General features: G+C 39.9%; 2 protein-coding genes across 4 annotated transcripts; one reads left to right on the plus strand and one right to left on the minus strand.

Annotated features, from left to right (window-relative positions):
- Positions 1 to 23: 23 nt before the first annotated feature.
- Positions 24 to 12,010, minus strand: hpn (hepsin). 3 transcript variants are annotated; one of them, XM_026293560.2, is made up of 13 exons: positions 11,688 to 12,010; positions 10,791 to 10,827; positions 6,278 to 6,385; positions 6,111 to 6,152; positions 5,491 to 5,620; positions 5,300 to 5,419; positions 5,146 to 5,186; positions 4,738 to 4,903; positions 4,177 to 4,367; positions 2,446 to 2,541; positions 2,139 to 2,281; positions 1,724 to 1,888; positions 24 to 1,272 (listed from the first exon to the last, which is right to left on the minus strand). In XM_026293560.2, the coding sequence occupies exons 2-13, from the start codon at positions 10,825 to 10,827 to the stop codon at positions 1,228 to 1,230; spliced, it is 1,284 nt and encodes a 427-aa protein (XP_026149345.1). In that variant the 5' UTR covers positions 11,688 to 12,010; the 3' UTR covers positions 24 to 1,227. The 3 variants fall into 3 exon arrangements, with proteins under 3 accessions (XP_026149345.1, XP_026149344.1, XP_026149343.1); XM_026293559.2 differs by having other exon boundaries at positions 10,791 to 10,945; XM_026293558.2 differs by having other exon boundaries at positions 10,791 to 10,948.
- Positions 11,959 to 15,863, plus strand: LOC113122308 (V-set and immunoglobulin domain-containing protein 2). The gene is made up of 8 exons (XM_026293557.2): positions 11,959 to 12,506; positions 12,743 to 12,879; positions 13,114 to 13,193; positions 13,296 to 13,501; positions 14,121 to 14,384; positions 14,658 to 14,960; positions 15,234 to 15,336; positions 15,509 to 15,863. Exons 1-8 carry the CDS (start codon positions 12,290 to 12,292, stop codon positions 15,570 to 15,572), a joined length of 1,374 nt encoding a protein of 457 aa, XP_026149342.1. The 5' UTR covers positions 11,959 to 12,289; the 3' UTR covers positions 15,573 to 15,863.
- The last annotated feature ends 419 nt before the right edge of the window (positions 15,864 to 16,282 follow it).

Consider the following 16,282-nt stretch of genomic DNA (forward strand, 5'->3'; position numbering starts at 1 on the left):
TTTTACAATTTTTACAAAATCTCTTCCGATAAATGTACAAACAGTTGCATTTGAATGGAGGGACTGGCAGTGACTAGTAAATAAATCATATGATTTTAAGTGATATCAGAATCAGATTTGTTCAAATTACATTAAATTCTGTTTAGTTAAAAGCTAAGGATCAGTGCCAGTAAGGGTTAAAATTTTATGAGAACATGATTTATGTTGTTATTGCACTCTGCTTTAAGACCTATAGATCATTTAGATCTGTAACATGTCTGACAAAAACATCTACACTGACAAGATATTGACTAATATTTACAAAACAACAACAAAATACTGATTCAGCAGTTTATCATAAACACTGAAATTTGGTAAAATAGTTTTTATGAATATTGTTTTATGAAAAACAGCATGCATCACACGAAGAGTTTAATTAGAAAATGAAATCTCTATTGTGTAAACAGTTTGATCGGTTCTGTCATTTTTCATACTAAAACTGATTGGCCTTAATTTGTGATTGTGAATGTAAAAATGCTACAATGTGGAAGTTGCACAAGAAGATTGCATTCATTACAAATCGTTGTTGCTTGTTCATTTCTGAAAAAACAGGTTTAACTCTTTATTAGGATTAAATCTTTAGATAAAGAACTAATATATCTTTGTGTAAGGACATTTGACATTACATCTGGGATGCTTAAGATAAACTTAAGCTTTACCAAGTTTTACTTCATCTTATTGTTTTTTGGCTCATAATGGTTATTTCTAACACATTTTCTGCTGTCATTCCAAAATACAAGAGGAGAAATAGTAATCCTACAAGAATATTTGATAAAACTGTCCATATCCAGTAAAGTGATTCTGATATTATTCACGTTTGGCTTTTAATCAATATTTACCATGATAACATCTTCATAACTTCATATTAAAGTCAGCTAAGTTCGATAATGCTTTGCTTATTAAAACCGTATGCTTCTTTAAAAGGAAACTGTCTGTGTTTATCTGCCAACACAAAGGATATCTATATAAGGGAGTAAGATATTGCCATAAATTTAACAGTCCCAGATAGTACAAGTGGCTAAATCCTCAGTAAAAGGTTTTAGGTAAAAGGTGAATCTGGAATTGTGATACAAGGGGTGCATCACAGCCATTCATCTCCCCTGTTGTAACACTCCACATTCCCATCCACAGAATCTGTTCATACTGTCATCCGAAAGCAGAAAAAGAAGAAACATGGGAGCAGGAATCTCATGTCCGAGCCATTTTGTGGACCCCTGGTGAATTGTGATAGTTCTGGAGAGACACAATGCCACAAAAAAAAAAAAAAAAAAATAACAGATGGTTCCAGACTCTCTGAGAATCACAGATCTGACACCAAATCCACATACAGTGATTGCACATAGGACACACAACCTAACACATGAACGGAGCTTATGAGTCATGATAAATAACAAATAACTGCGCAGATGTCCTGATCAATAATGTTAGAGGCTTTACTGAGAGCAGGCACAGTCATTCCAACCACTACACTAGAACTAGTCTGTGTACTGCTGTCAATCTATATTCAGTTACCTTTTCTTTCAGTTATCATTTCTTCATGATAAAATGATAAAGTGTTCTGCAGCAGCAGAGGTACTAGTACCTGCATTTTCTTGGTTGTCATTATAGTATTATGATAGAACAATAAAAAAACAAGTAGTACAGTAAAATAATAAAATAAAACACAAAATATCTGGTCTCTCACCCTCATGGCAGTAGATATCCAGGGTAGAAACCGGGACACTCTAGTGTAGACACCAGGTTTCTTCGACATAGCGCAGCCTGTTCCCCAGCTCACCACTCCCAGCAGACGATACCGAATGGCCTTAGACAAGCAGTCCTCTGCCACAAAAGGACCACCACTGTCTCCCTGAAACCACACATCAAGATAGCAGTTTACACACACACTGTAAGTGCCCATTCAAGGCAATCATAAACAGAAATTCAAGTTTAAAACAAACTGGTACATGCACTGGACCCATACAGTGCCAGATTACAGTCATACACCAATAGCAAGAAAACACACAGCAGACTCACCATTAGACACACACATAGGGACATTTAGAGTTTCCTATTAAAAAAACCTAAACACAAACGTGCAGGCACAGACGCACTCTCACCTGGCAGGCATCGGTGCCTCCCTTCTCATAACCAGCACAGAACATACTGGTGGTGATCTGGTTGTCGTAGTAATCAGGAGCGTTACAGACACTGTCACTAATGATGGGGACATTTGCTTCTTGGAGGACATCTGCCAGATGACCTGCACATGACAAATTTCAATGTAACAACACATTAAGCATATTCATATGTTTAAAGACAAAAACAACCACCAGGAAGCACAATTTTCAATAAAAAGTCAAAGTATATAAACAGTGTAGTCCAGTAAACACAACGCAACACAACTGTAACGAAATGCAGACTCACCATAGTATCCAACGTTTCCCCAGCCTGTTACTGTACCCATCTGTCCATCTATCAGTCTTTGACCATATGCTGGCAGGCAAATAGGCTGGATGTATTCTACACACAAACATATGTATTAAGATATAAGCAGACGTCTGTACATCATACTACTTCATAAAACATACAGCCATCACCTGAACAACAACATAATAAAATGCACTACAACATGTCTCAAGACAGAAACACAAAAGGTGAAATAAAGGTGAAATAAAATCTACCTTTGAAACAAACACATAATTATAATACTTGAATCATGATAAGCAACTGTGAAGGTCAAAAAGGTCATGTCTATTCAGCTGCATTGAGTCAAATGACACCTCAATTCATCATCAGCCTTCAGTGACAGGCCTGGAGCAGCTCTTATACAGTATACAGGACAATACAGAGGGGATGCTTTAATATAAATTACATTCATAGTCTTACATTTATCAATTAACTTTATACAAAGTTTAGTAAAAGGAATCAAACTTAAATCTAATCAGTATTTTCAGCACTGTCCTTTGACCTTAAACCAGCAGCAGTTCTCTTTGGTTTGACCTGCACACAGTTTCTCCTGGTACTTTGCAGCACCTTGGAGAAGCTGCTGCAGTTCTTCTGTAAATTCAGGCTGTCCCAGTGTTTCTGTTTCTTAATATGATCCCAGACTGACTCCACACTGCCCAGACTAGGGCTCTGTGGGGGACAAACTATGTGCTGCAGGACTTCCAGTTCTTCTTGCCTCTGAAAGTAGTGGGCTCTTTATGCGCTTGTTGTCCCACGCAGTGAGCCTGGAATGAGTCAGATACCTGATGTAATAAGAATATAAAACAGCTGAAGTGCCTAAAATCTCCTCACAAGTGAAGAGTAGTAAGAGAAGAAGTAGTGAAGAAGTAAGTGAAGAGACTGCAGAGTTCAGCCAAGTTTCATCTAAATTCATATTTGCTCCTGCCTGTTGTAACCCCAGTTATGATGTATGAGAGATTTGTTTTCACTGTCATCTGTACATGGAGAAAACTAATTTTATTAGATAATGTCAAGACTGAATCAATGGATGAAATATTTTTAAAATAGGTGAGTTCAACCGGTCAACATAATAAAAAAACTACAGAAGAAGATTCAAGCTGAAAGACTTTGGCTTTTTCTGTGTCTCTGGGAAATACACAGAAACATGCATTTAACCTTAGATTATCCTTTACTTCTTTTGTTTTCTCTCCAGGTTGTAAATCTGAATGCCAAACTCTAGATGTCAGACGCAACATTGTTTTTAGAGTTTTTACTACAACTTCCTTCTACTGCATGACAGGACACAACTGTGCTGGTATAAGTCACACTTTATTTCTCCTCATCATTCTGCTTGATTACAGTAACATTACGGACAGACAACTCTAGTAAGAACTACCACAGCCCACAGATTAGTGAAGATCTTTTATTAAAGGAGTCCAGAGAATCCAGGACAGAACAAAAGCCTCAGAGACGAGAGGAACTGCCGGTTGTATCCTGTTCAGTGTTAATTAATTATGTTGGCTAAATGAACCCCTGTTCTGTTGAGTCTAACCATCAGGACAAAAGGAAAAGTGTCATAATGACTGCCTCTCTGCACCCTCTTTTCTCTATCCCTCTAACGATTTTCATCATCCAATTAAATACTCAGGTGACAGTAGATGAATCTCAGAATACATACATACATGCCTGACGTGTCATTGTGGGTCCTACCATTGAAAGTGAGTGGTTGGGTGAGGGCCAGAACAGCAATGTCCCTGCTGTTGTCATCAATGTTAGCATCCACAAAGGGCAGGTAACTGCTGTGGTAAACAATGGTCTTCACCTCAGCCACGTTGGCATTGACTGGTTTATTATAGATGGAGCCCAGCAGCACACGCCAGCGGTTAACAAATCGGTAACGTCTAGCATGGAAAGAGTGAAAGAGAAAGACACAATGATGTCTCACAATTTTTTTTCCCCATTCTAAGCTTATTCAGCTCTCCACACAGACAGGCAAGCATCTACACATATACAACATGGCTGACATGTTCATACCAGAATAATCAAATAATCCCTGTATTCAACACTACATGCTAAATCTGTATAAAAATGAGCTGTGTTGAAAATGAGGCACATTCACACAGGAAAAATAATGAACAAAAATACCAGCATTTTGATAAGAGCTTGCATGCAGAGTATGGACCTATGTTTTTGCTGTTAGTATAACTCATAAAAATCATCAACCAACCAGTGTCCTAGTAATTATTTCTGCATAAAATCCAGCTTACTCACTCAGGGAAGCAGTGAGCTGCAGAGACAACCCAGCGGTTTGAGATGATGGATCCTCCACACTGATGCACTCCATCATATTGCAAGCTAACCTGCCAAGGCCAGCTGCCCTGCCTGGCATCCACGCCACCAACTATACGGTCTGCTGCAAAACTACGCCTGCCGCAGTCTGCCAAGGAAACAGGAGGAAGGAAAGATTTACAAAGAGGAACAGAAAGGGTAATGCCTCTGCCTGCTGTCATTGAAAGAAAATATAAGCAGGAGAAAGTGAATGAGTGAATGAAAGAATAGAAAATTGGAGCAATAAAATAATATATACATGAGTGTATGGAAAGATTACAAGCCCAGCATGTGAGAAAGGTGTGCCAGTGTGTCAAACTGAACAAGTTTAGATCAGTGTTCACATCTTACCTTGGCATAACAGTGTGAGAACCTCCCTGCTCTCACAGTCACTGAAACAAAAACAGAGTTAGTAACAGCAGCAAGAACAACAGAGAGGACAGTGAAGTCGAAGGTTAGATTGCTGTGAGATGTGTGCAAGAACAAACAGACAGGTGTTTGTTACCATGGGAACAATGAGTCTTTGATTTTCTTGCCGTAGCTGAGCTCCTCAGGTCTGACACAGAAGAACTCTCCACCATCCCCACTGGCCTCTGGCACTGATGTGACCGAGTAGTTCACCACACTGAAACACAGATGCACATTAGTGCACAGCGCTCTATGAAAGACAGAGATAGAAATGTATGGACATCTCACCTGACAAAGCCCACTTCTTCACAGCTGATGCTAGCAAGCAGTTCATTGGCTGAGGAGGAACACACCTGGCGCCACCTCCTCTGGGCAGAGTCAAATACTCTGAGATGTTGGTCAGCAGAATTGACCTGAACTACAGGGGATATCAGTCTACTTTCAACACAAGATTGTTGATTGAATACTACACACGGCTGTTTACCTGCTATATATATATTTGTTGTCTTTTCTAACTTGCTATGATTATTGGTGTAAATTTTAATCAGTCCACAGACAGCTGACTGACAGCAACATGTGACCTAAAACAGTCAGACTATAGATGAAACTTTCTTTCACTTGTTCTTGTCTTCTGAAATGAGCTTTGTCAACGCAGCATTAGCCTCTTTAATGTTGAAGAAAATCCTGCATTCACAGCAAAATGAATCTGTGTTTCTTGGCCCACAGCAAAACATTCTGTGAACATTTTTTTATGTTTCTGGTACAAAAGATACTGTTTCCACAGAACTTGCAGCTATTCTGTAGACAACCGAAACTAACACTTGTTTATTATACAATTTGATTTAAGACTATAGTAGGTATTAGAAACCTTTGAATCTGAAACCATCAGCACATCATCTTGTACTCACCGTCATATAGTTCCATGTCTTCCTCCATTGTACAATAAGTAACTACAGCAGGGTAACAAAGAAAAGCAGGCCTTTGTTAGTGTTAATGCGCTGTATGATAACAGTTATCAAGGTTATCGTCACCATATATCTAAGAAATGTATGTGTGTATGAGCATGTGGTCTGACCTACGGCCCAGACAGCTGCTCCAACAGCTCCTAAGGTCATCAGTGTCACACAGACACCGATCACCCGGCAGGGGGTCAACACACAGGTCAGAGAGATTCCCCTGCTCCCTGCAGAAACACACATTTGCATAAGTGTACGCAGACCCACAAGGCATTATGTATACACAGTCACACATATACATGAATGCAAATATGCTGGTGTACACATATAGCAGGACTCAAGCCTTTAACATTACATAACATGCCAACAAACACAGATGGTGAGAAAATCAAAGAAATATCACAACAGTAAACAAAAGTTAACTATGTTGTTGACATTATTATAAACATGCAGATATCTGACAAAGTAACACAAAAGTTCAGACTCCTAATATTTCATTTGGGCTCGTTCGCTCTCTTCAGCCACCCTACAATAAACAGCAGCAAAATTACTGTTTTCAGCTCACTACCCCAAAAAGCAAGAGCATACAGCACATTCCCTGGCACAGACTGATAAGTACAAATGACACAAATTAGATCAATAGTCTAAAGTCTAGTATTTGTCCAAAAAGCAAGAACAAACTTAGATATAGTGCCAAACTTTGATATGGTGCCATATCTGAGCTGACAACTTCACCCACAGCTAAGAGTTAATGCACATTTTTCATTCCTTCATGTGCACCAGTTCCAGGATGCCGGTATTGTGCATGCTGGATCATTGTCAGGGCCTACTAGGACATTTGTATTGCTACAGAGTATAGAGCTCTAATTAATATTATTCATTCTGCCTCTTGTTTCCTGCTTTGACAATCTGCTGTAAAAAAGGTCCACTAATATTTTATTCCATCTTTTTTTATGCATTAAGCGAAACGTGCACGAGGGAGTGTTCTGAATTCCACAGCAATTTACTGAACATACAAAAAGCTTCTTTGTATATAAACTGCCTGCCAGCCTACCAAACATGCCCCTTATAACTAAATACTTATCATTTTACTCCATGTCGCCAAACACTGTACATCAACATTTAGTCATCATTGTTTTTATTACCATAAAAGTTAGAGCATCAGTTCAGACACAGGCAGGCGGCAAGAGTTCCACCCTTAGACTGATTAGACATGGTCAAAATGCTACACATGACAGTGTTTCACCATGTTATCTGTTGCCTCTGTTTTTGAGTTGTACATCAGTAAGGAAGCAGTTTTATGTTTTTAGTTGGAAAGAAAAGGGCCTGCTGGAATGCATATACAACAGCAACAATCCTGCACAGTTCAAAACCCAAAATCAGTTTCTCTATCATATTTGTAAACTCCATACTCCTGTGTCTTAGCCTGCTGAACTAAGCAACTCAAAGACCAACAAGGAAACCAGTAATGTAGAGAACCACTGACGCTATTCGGCCCCACAGTTGCTGAATTTATTCATTGCTATCAAGAAAAACATCAGCTGTGTAGACCTGCCAGACCAGTGACCCCCACTTTCCTCTCTGCTATGGCTTCACATCTGGCTCTGTACCTCAACATCACAGTCTCTCCATGACCATACCTGCACTTTGACTAGGTTTGAAATTCAATAAAAACTCCTTATTTTTTCTTGCGTCCATCTGTACTTGTCTCTACTTTCTCTGTTCCCCTTTCTGTGCTTCATATTTTCTTTTCCAACCTTTGTGCATCTGCCTTCTCCTCCCATCGAAACGTCCAGTTAGCATTGTAATAGTACCAAATTTGAAACTTATATTTAACAATGCGGATCCAGAGAGAGACAAATAATCAAGCTGTAAAGGGAAAACCTGAAAAAACAAAAAGGACTGAACAGCTGATCACTATATGACACCCAGTGTTTTTTTTTTTAAATCAACACATTGTTTCAGATAGTATTTTCCAGGAAATCCCCTAAGTTTCCTCAACACCTCAGCTTCTGTACCTACCCTGGTGCTGCCCATCCACATTGTTCCCAAACTGCTCTCTTCCCCCCAACACAGCGCTCTTCCCAGTAACCCTGCCAGAGAGAACAAGAACTCTATTGTGTTCTTTTCTACCTGAGACCAACTTCTCCTGTGTCTAAGTGTGTGACTGCATGCATGCGTGCTCTATGGGCTCCTCTGAAATGTGTTGATGGGTATGCTGAAATTTTAAATGTTGGTCAATTGTTGTATCGCAAACACTGATGAATGTTATAGTTTGCATTAGATGTTACTGACCAACACCAACAACTCCAACATGTTTTTCTATCAACTCACATAACTGCTCTTGTTCCGTGCAGTCTATTTGTTTAAAAAAATCAAAAGCAATGAACAAAGTACAAACACAGTGAGTACTAATGTGAGCACAAACAAAGTACAGCACAAACAATAGTCTCTCTGAGACACCAAAATACAATAAAATGAAATCTACAACAGACAAAAGTGCAATAGTGCCACACTGATCTGAATCAGGAATACTTTGCAATGAAGTCAACATTTACACAGAAAGGATAGTTTATTGTTATGGTTTGTTGCCATGCTGATAAATAAGGCTGGCATGAGAGGCAAGAATGAATTACCCTTACAGTATATGACTCATCCACACAGACTGTGTGTACACTGACTTTATTTTGGATTATTTCTGGCCCCAACCCTGAGTCACATGACCGACCAAAGGCAGCATGGTGGAAAACTTTCTGAGGGATGTTGGGTGGGATACTCCTGGCATTTCATGTTACAACTTCCCTCTGTAGCAGCTGTGTACCAGATGAGATATGTGGCTGTACACGCCCACACCAAAACTGAGACAAAAACACACAGACACATGTGTACATTCAATAATAAGACCCAGTTTTGTGAAATACACCTGAGGTATATGGCTAATACAGTATGCTTACAAAATAGCACCACAGATGGTTTTCCATTGAGAAATAATGTTCTTCTGACTTCTCAAAAGTCAATGACTTCTTAGTCACTGACTTCTGAGAAGTCCCAAAGTAGTCTACTGCTCTATGAAAAACTTTAAGTCTAAACTAATAAACTAACAACTTATAGTTTCCAGAGATTTAAAGTGTATCACACAGCTTCATCAGCAGATGGATCTGTTAAGATGCAATATCAGTAGCCGTCATGATTTCATCAATAACAAAGTTGTCGTCATGTTTGTCTTAAAGGAGACCTCACACAAACAGACATGAAGACAGAGCAGATGCATGGCTCATACTAGTGGAGGTTGTCATGGTAGGCAAGTAAAAATACACACAATCATACTCAACTCCAAATACTAGCTTGATTAGAAAAATAATCCTCCCTGGGGTCAGGAAGTGTTTGTGAGCATATCTGTGTTCACAGACCTAAAATAAAGCACATCATATGCACCACTCCTTGACTAGACAGGGGCTTCCTTGTAATTACTGTACACACACAAAAGGCACAGCATGATTCACTGCATCTGGGTGGACTGACTCCACTCAAAAGAAACTTTAAAAGCAAATGTCTGTTTGGCCATGTGAAGACATACAAAGCAAGCACAAGAAGACAGGGAGACATATTGATGAAAATGATGATATCTCCACTACTGAACAACTGGATTTAATATACTGGCACACGATTTGCCCCTGCAACATAAGGTAAGCAGTCATACCATTCTCTACCAGGGTAAAAACATGTAAAGAGTAAATTTGCAGTACTGTCTCTATTAGGTTTTTACATTTGAATTTTTGTATCAAAAACTAGCCATGGACTTTCAAGACACCACAGGAAGATGTGATCAACATATTTCTGAACACACCACCAACAGAAATTCACTGTTTTTTAGCTTTCTAGCAACAACGAATTACAGCCTGTAATCTTATCTGTCCTTCTATAAAAGCTCTGTATAATTTGCAGGAAACTCAATAGAAGTCATAAAGCTGGAAGACAGTTGGTCAACACTTGAACAATACACTGCTAACATGAAGTAACGAGTAGAGAGATGTGGATTTTCTGGTTTCCATTTAATCTTGGGTTTCTCTGCTGCTGATGGGAATGTACTGGAGTGAGGTAGGAGATCTTCATGCTTGTAGTGATGTGGCTACAGTAAGTTGTTTGTGATGGCAGGAGAGTGTGCTGTTATTTCTGTAAATATAATGAGCTTATAAGTGTGATTGGGTGTAACAGTTATCAATGTGACAATCACACTTTTATTTGGGTTAGGACCTTAATAACCTAACCTAGTGGATGAATATTACAACCAGTACAGGGAAATGTTTTCCAAGCTAAAAGACAGACTAAAAAAATAAATCCAGTGAAAATCACAGATACAACCATCCAGCTATGAGAAAACCTGTTAATGGTTAACTGGCAAGTGGACTGATGTCTGGTCCGAAATACACAGAACAGGCAGCAGGAGCTGTAGTGTGACCAGCACAGCATTTTTATATGCGTGTATGTGTATGTGTGTGTGTGTGTGTGTGTGTGTGTGTGTGTGTGTGTGTGTGTGTGTGTGTGTGTGTGTGTGTGTGTGTGTGTGTGTGTGTGGCAGCAGAAAGGGGTAGGCAGAAAAGGGAGCAAGAACAACAGCGTATGTGCACTCACCCATCTTCCCCTCCGTAACAACTTTCTCAGCATACATCTGTGTACAGTGGGAAGTAGAGGGCAACAGTATTTAATGATCTGTCCTTCCTTTCTTCCTTCTTTTTCCCCTTGGTGACTCAGGGCAGGTGGTCTGAGCCCTCAACAGTCCCTTTAGCCTGCTTAAGTAGTAATAAGTGTCAAATGTCATATTGTAGCTTATTTTACACATGTAAGATTACAATTAAATAACATTTACAATAAAAATTACGATATAAAAGAAGACATACATAAGTGTATACATACATACAAACACACACACACACACACTAGACCCACCCAATGAAGGGCTGACCCGTCTGGATAACCAGATTTACTGACAAGTTGTCACGTGTAACTAATCATGTCTGAGTGAAAACATTGACATTTGAGCAAATACATGCTTTAAGCCAATGTGATAAATTCCTTCATATACTGACCTGACCTGGATTTTTTTAATCTTTTCATGTGAAGCATACATGTAAGCACAGACAACTGGATTTTAGCCTCATTAACCATCAACAAATGTTATGCCAGTTATAGTAGAGAGAGCTTAGGTGTATATTTAGCATTTATTTTTAGAAATGTTTTATCTCCCAAGCTGCTGGATGAATATGTTAACTACAGTCTCTAATAACTAGTATTGTATCTCTTTACTAATATTTGGCCTTTAGGCCAGTTAAAGACTAGTAAGAGTTAATTGGAGCAGAGATGGTTAGCAAAGACCAAAGAAGAAGCAAGCAGGTACTTGTTTCATGAAACCTTTTTCAGTATAAAGTAATGAAACCAAAATAGGCTAAATACGCTAGAGTTAGTTTAAAACTACATTGGTGAAATACCCTTAATAATCCTCTTAAAGTCGCCTTCCAGAAAGTGACTCACCTGTCGTCTCTTTAAGCAGGTGGAACCTTGTCCTTGTCCTTTATTTTGTTTTTCTTGAGGCGCTTGAAACCACAGATAACTGCCACGACAGAAAAATCCCAGTTGTCAGTAAATCTTCTGCTCTCTTCTTCACAGGTTACTGACCCCAGAGAAACAAACGACGGCAACTTTTCCAGCGACAGTTTAACGTGTTTTTTAATCAACCAAAGCCACCTGCGTCCGCTTCTACTAGAAAAGAGCAAAACATTTGGAAAAGTTGAGAGAAACTGAATCAAAGTTTGTCCGCAGTTTGTTTCTGAGCTCGTGCTGTGCGCGGTCTGCTGCGCAGGGGCACGAGTGACGTCATGTTACGTTTTTGAGTGGACGAAAGGGCCACGAGAGCTGAAGCTGCAGACCTGCACAGGTGAACACACCGTGACAGTACACACCCTTCAGGGACTGACAGGCAGGTGATGCCTCAGATGCATCAACTGTATCAGAGTCAGCAAAGTCACAGTGTTTCCAGGCCACCACTTATTTATTTCTAGAAGTTCCCTTACTGACATAAAAGAGCACTTCCTTGTCAGTGGAGAAAATAAAAGAGAAGCTGAACTATCTGATCTATGAGTGTTACCACTGGAAAAAGAGAAGCACACACAACACTTATCACAGTGGAAAGAAGAGAAGCAGACTGTTACAGAGGAGAGGTGAGGAGCGCAAAGGAGAAAGAAAAAGAAAGAGGCCACAGCAGCAACAAGCAAGAGCCACGGCAGAAAGAGCAGAAGATGGATGAAAGCCTGATGCAGAGCTGCTGGCTGCTCCTCACACTCTTTCTGAAAGGTAGGAGGATGTAAAGAAGTATCTGCAGCATTCATGATCCATCCATATAATGTACTGCGAACATCTGTTTGTATTTCCCTCACTGACTGGACAAAATTAGGTTTTGCCATGAAAAAGATCTTATTTTCACAGATTTGTTCTGTAACATCACAGGGGACTAATTATTGAGCTGTTTCCCCCATCTGGAAGTGTGGTAGCTCTTTTATCATTATTAACAAAAATTCAATGCTCTTCAGGAATTCTTGGTGATTGGTCAGTTCATCTGCCTGACAGTCCAATCTGTGCTGTGATTGGTTCCTCTGTGGTTCTCCCTTGTTCCTATGACTACCCAAAAGGTTCCGATGACACAAGGGAAGGGGGTCGGTTCCAGCAGGTAATTCGATAAAGGAGCCATTGTTAGCTGATGGTGTATGTCCTGCTGTGTGTCGCTAACCTGAAGACTTTTTCTGCAAGGGCTAATGAGAATGAATGGATGTCAGCAGGTGCAGCTAGTTGATTAATGCTAACCAGTTATTACAAGCTCCACTCCAGGTCTTGGGAGTAGGTTCAACATATAGAGTCAAGTTAACATAACAGAGATTATAGAGTTCTGCTTATTCTCTGCTAGGATGGAGGAGGGGAAGGACAACAATACAAAGCTTTGTCTGAGATGTGGTGTCTCGAAGACAGTCGCTGTATTACTCCAAGGTACTGTTTAATACACACAGAAACACACACAAGACCAGACCAGGAAGAAAGCCACAGAGCAACAGAGTTAAGTATCTAAGTCTGTCCGTCTGTCTGTGTCAGGTATGTGTTCCACAGTGCTGGTATTTTCCCAGATCCATCCTACCAGAACAGGGTGCAGTACCTGGGTCAAACAGGAACTAAAAACTGCTCTTTGAGGATTTCTGATCTGAAAAGGTCAGACAGTGGAACCTACGTGTTTTACCTGATCACCAATCATCCAACAGAGAAGATGCCTGAACAGAGAGGCCTACAGCTGCTGGTGGCAGGTGGGATTATTGATTTACTATTACAACTGATTATAATGATCACCATCATCATTAATATCATCACAATCAACAATAGATGATGCTACTAAGCTTCAAAGGAAATGTGAAATGTCTGTCTCAGTTATTGCCACATCGACTGACTGGTTGGCTGGTCAATATTATTGTCTAAGAAACAAATGTGGAACTGAGAGTGTTTCTGTTTTTTGTAAACCTGATGACCAGCATTGATGTTGTAGCACTATTACACATCTTACATGCCAAGTACAAACCACTTCCTCTGCAAGATATCCTTTAGACTTAGCGTGACAAAATAACCAGTTTGATTACATCGAAGGCCAATTTCTAACCAAATTAGTGTTTGTAATTTGAGGTATTAGAGTTTGTAGAACAGTGTAGGGCAGGATGACTAGTGTTGGGACATGATAGTGTTTTTATTATCCACCATAAAAACATTCTTAACCATGCTGTGTCATGCTTTGTGATTTGTTCACCTGTAGGGCTACCAAAATGACAGGGTCAAACAGTTGAGTGGTTTTGCAAAGTTGATATCATAAATGATGTATTTTATGGAAACAATCTTGCATACCATAAGTAATACAAGCTCATGCCTTTTCTCCAGACTCCCCTACTACAGTCACAGTGTCAGCGAGTCCCTCCAGTGACATCACTGAGGGTGCAGCCTTACATCTGTCCTGTTGCAGCCCTGCAGCCAGTCCAGCAGCCATTTTCAGATGGTACAAGAAGGCAAGCACCACTCCAAGACACACTGGACTGGTGTGGAACATCAGTGAAGTTACACCTAATGACTCTGGCAGCTACTACTGTCAGATACAGACTGGTGATATAGTGCAGGACTCAACAATGCTTGTCATTGACGTACAGTGTAAGTGAAGTTTAATCCTGCTCTAAATTCATACTAATGTAAAATGATTCATGTGTGAGTCTTCAGTCGTCAAGACTGAAATCTAACAGCTTTAGTTTACAAAGTCATTCATTTATTCCTAACCTATCAGTTTGTTCTGTCTTTTATGTAAAGTTTGGCTGGAAATATGTTGAGACATTTCAGGACACTTTTGTGGGTAAAAACAGTCAGTGTCTTGAATCTACAAGGGCTTGAAGGTTGGCATCACTGACCTTTGACCTCTCTCATGTATAGATTCACCTCAAAACACAACTGTCTCAACCTCTCCCGCTGGCGAGTTGCAGGACGGGCATCTTGTGACTCTGACCTGCAGCAGTAAAGCCAACCCACCTGTCCACACATACTCCTGGTACCAAGGAGCAGCATGTCTCCCTACAGCAGACAAAAGCTTTTATCAAGCAAGGCAATCCCTGGCTACAGCCACAGGAAGAGGCCTGACTGTCAGCAGTACCAACGTCACTACTGAGGGTCATGGGCAGTACTGCTGTGTAGCACGCAACAGACACGGATCACAGACTTACTCTGTAACACTCTCAGGTCAGTAGGTGAATGAAGAGACTGTTTTTCACATAATGTTTGTATTACAATTTTTATTTACACCATACTGTAGTGATGGCACAGACACTCATCTGTGATTTTGAATCAGCCTTCTGATACATGCATCTACAACCTACTGTACTTGTCTTTATCTATTGTATGTAATTGAAATACAAGCCGGCTACATCACTTTTTGGGTCCAGGTTCTGTGCATTCACATGCATTGTATATAAAACACTGCCTGACCTCTTCCTATTTATTTGTCCACTGCAGCAATGACCCCATCTGACTCTGCAGGAGGTAGAGTGGTGCTTATCGGAGTGACCGTCGGTGTCCTCCTGGCTATTATTGCCATAGCTGTCTTTCTCATGACAAGGTGAGCGCTTTGCTTCAGCTCATTATATTTCATCATCAGGAATCCTCACAGGTGCTACAGGCACTAGGTTTGGCTTACATACAGTGTTACATACTGTACATGAATACATTATTAACTCATGAAAAAATAACTTAAGTAATGTAAATCACAGTGTTTTTGTCTGTTCTGTCAGGAAATGGAAGTCATCCACACACCAGGCATATGTCCTCACTGAAACAACTGCTACAGAGCCGTAGGAACCTAGTAAGACCAGGACTTGTTCTGTTCATATCCAACGTCCTACAACCACCAAACATAACCTAAAGATCATGAACAGTACTGTCCATCCAGGAGACAACAGTAGAAGAAGAAGAAGAAGAAGGAGAAGTACTTTATTAACCCCCTAGGGGAAATTCAGTTGTTACAGCAGTTATTAAATTTGAGATTATTTAAAGAAGACCTGACACCTGGATGTCTGTGATGTCTGTGGATTGAGCTGAATGATGCTGAACTGGACTGACTTGGGTTTGGAGAGCAACTTCTTAATTCAAAATAATTAGGCTTTTTTTTTGGAATTTTTAAAGAATAAATATTTTAAGTGACAAAATAGAAAAGCCTGTCTTATTTCTATGTATTGCCAGACATTTCTGTTTCCTGTAGTCAGTTGCAACATCAATTGAAAGTAACAGATGTGAATTTGAATACCACTTCCACGGTTTATTATACATGAAGACCACAAATGACATCTGGAGTTACTGTGACCTCTGATTTTCTTCTTGCATATGAGCAACATAGCACAAACTATACCAAGTGCTGTGTACGTAATGTGCAGACACGGAAACTCTGACGCTGCTATTAAACTTGCTATTGATGATAATGAGCATGAAGATGGTGGTGGAAAATACTGACATAATCCCTTTAAAAGCTGTTAGCAGTCCAGACTGAGTCACATCTCTTTGGGTCTGAG

Source organism: Mastacembelus armatus, chromosome 16 (genome assembly GCF_900324485.2).
Source record: "Mastacembelus armatus chromosome 16, fMasArm1.2, whole genome shotgun sequence".
Lineage (NCBI taxonomy): Eukaryota > Metazoa > Chordata > Actinopteri > Synbranchiformes > Mastacembelidae > Mastacembelus > Mastacembelus armatus.

What these genes read in the sequence shown, in the direction of transcription:
- LOC113122308 (XM_026293557.2), top strand. Translation starts at nt 12,290, where the DNA reads ATGAGTGTTACCACTGGAAAAAGAGAAGCACACACAACACTTATCACA. An exon ending in AAGGGGGTCGGTTCCAGCAG is followed by an intron (nt 12,880 to 13,113) that starts GTAATTCGATAA and finishes ATTCTCTGCTAG; the next exon opens with GATGGAGGAGGGGAAGGACA. An exon ending in TTACTCTGTAACACTCTCAG is followed by an intron (nt 14,961 to 15,233) that starts GTCAGTAGGTGA and finishes TGTCCACTGCAG; the next exon opens with CAATGACCCCATCTGACTCT.
- hpn (XM_026293560.2), bottom strand. Translation starts at nt 10,827, where the DNA reads ATGTATGCTGAGAAAGTTGTTACGGAGGGGAAGATGG. An exon ending in AAAGACTCATTGTTCCCATG is followed by an intron (nt 5,187 to 5,299) that starts GTAACAAACACC and finishes TTTTTGTTTCAG; the next exon opens with TGACTGTGAGAGCAGGGAGG. An exon ending in CCAACCACTCACTTTCAATG is followed by an intron (nt 2,542 to 4,176) that starts GTAGGACCCACA and finishes GTTTGTGTGTAG; the next exon opens with AATACATCCAGCCTATTTGC.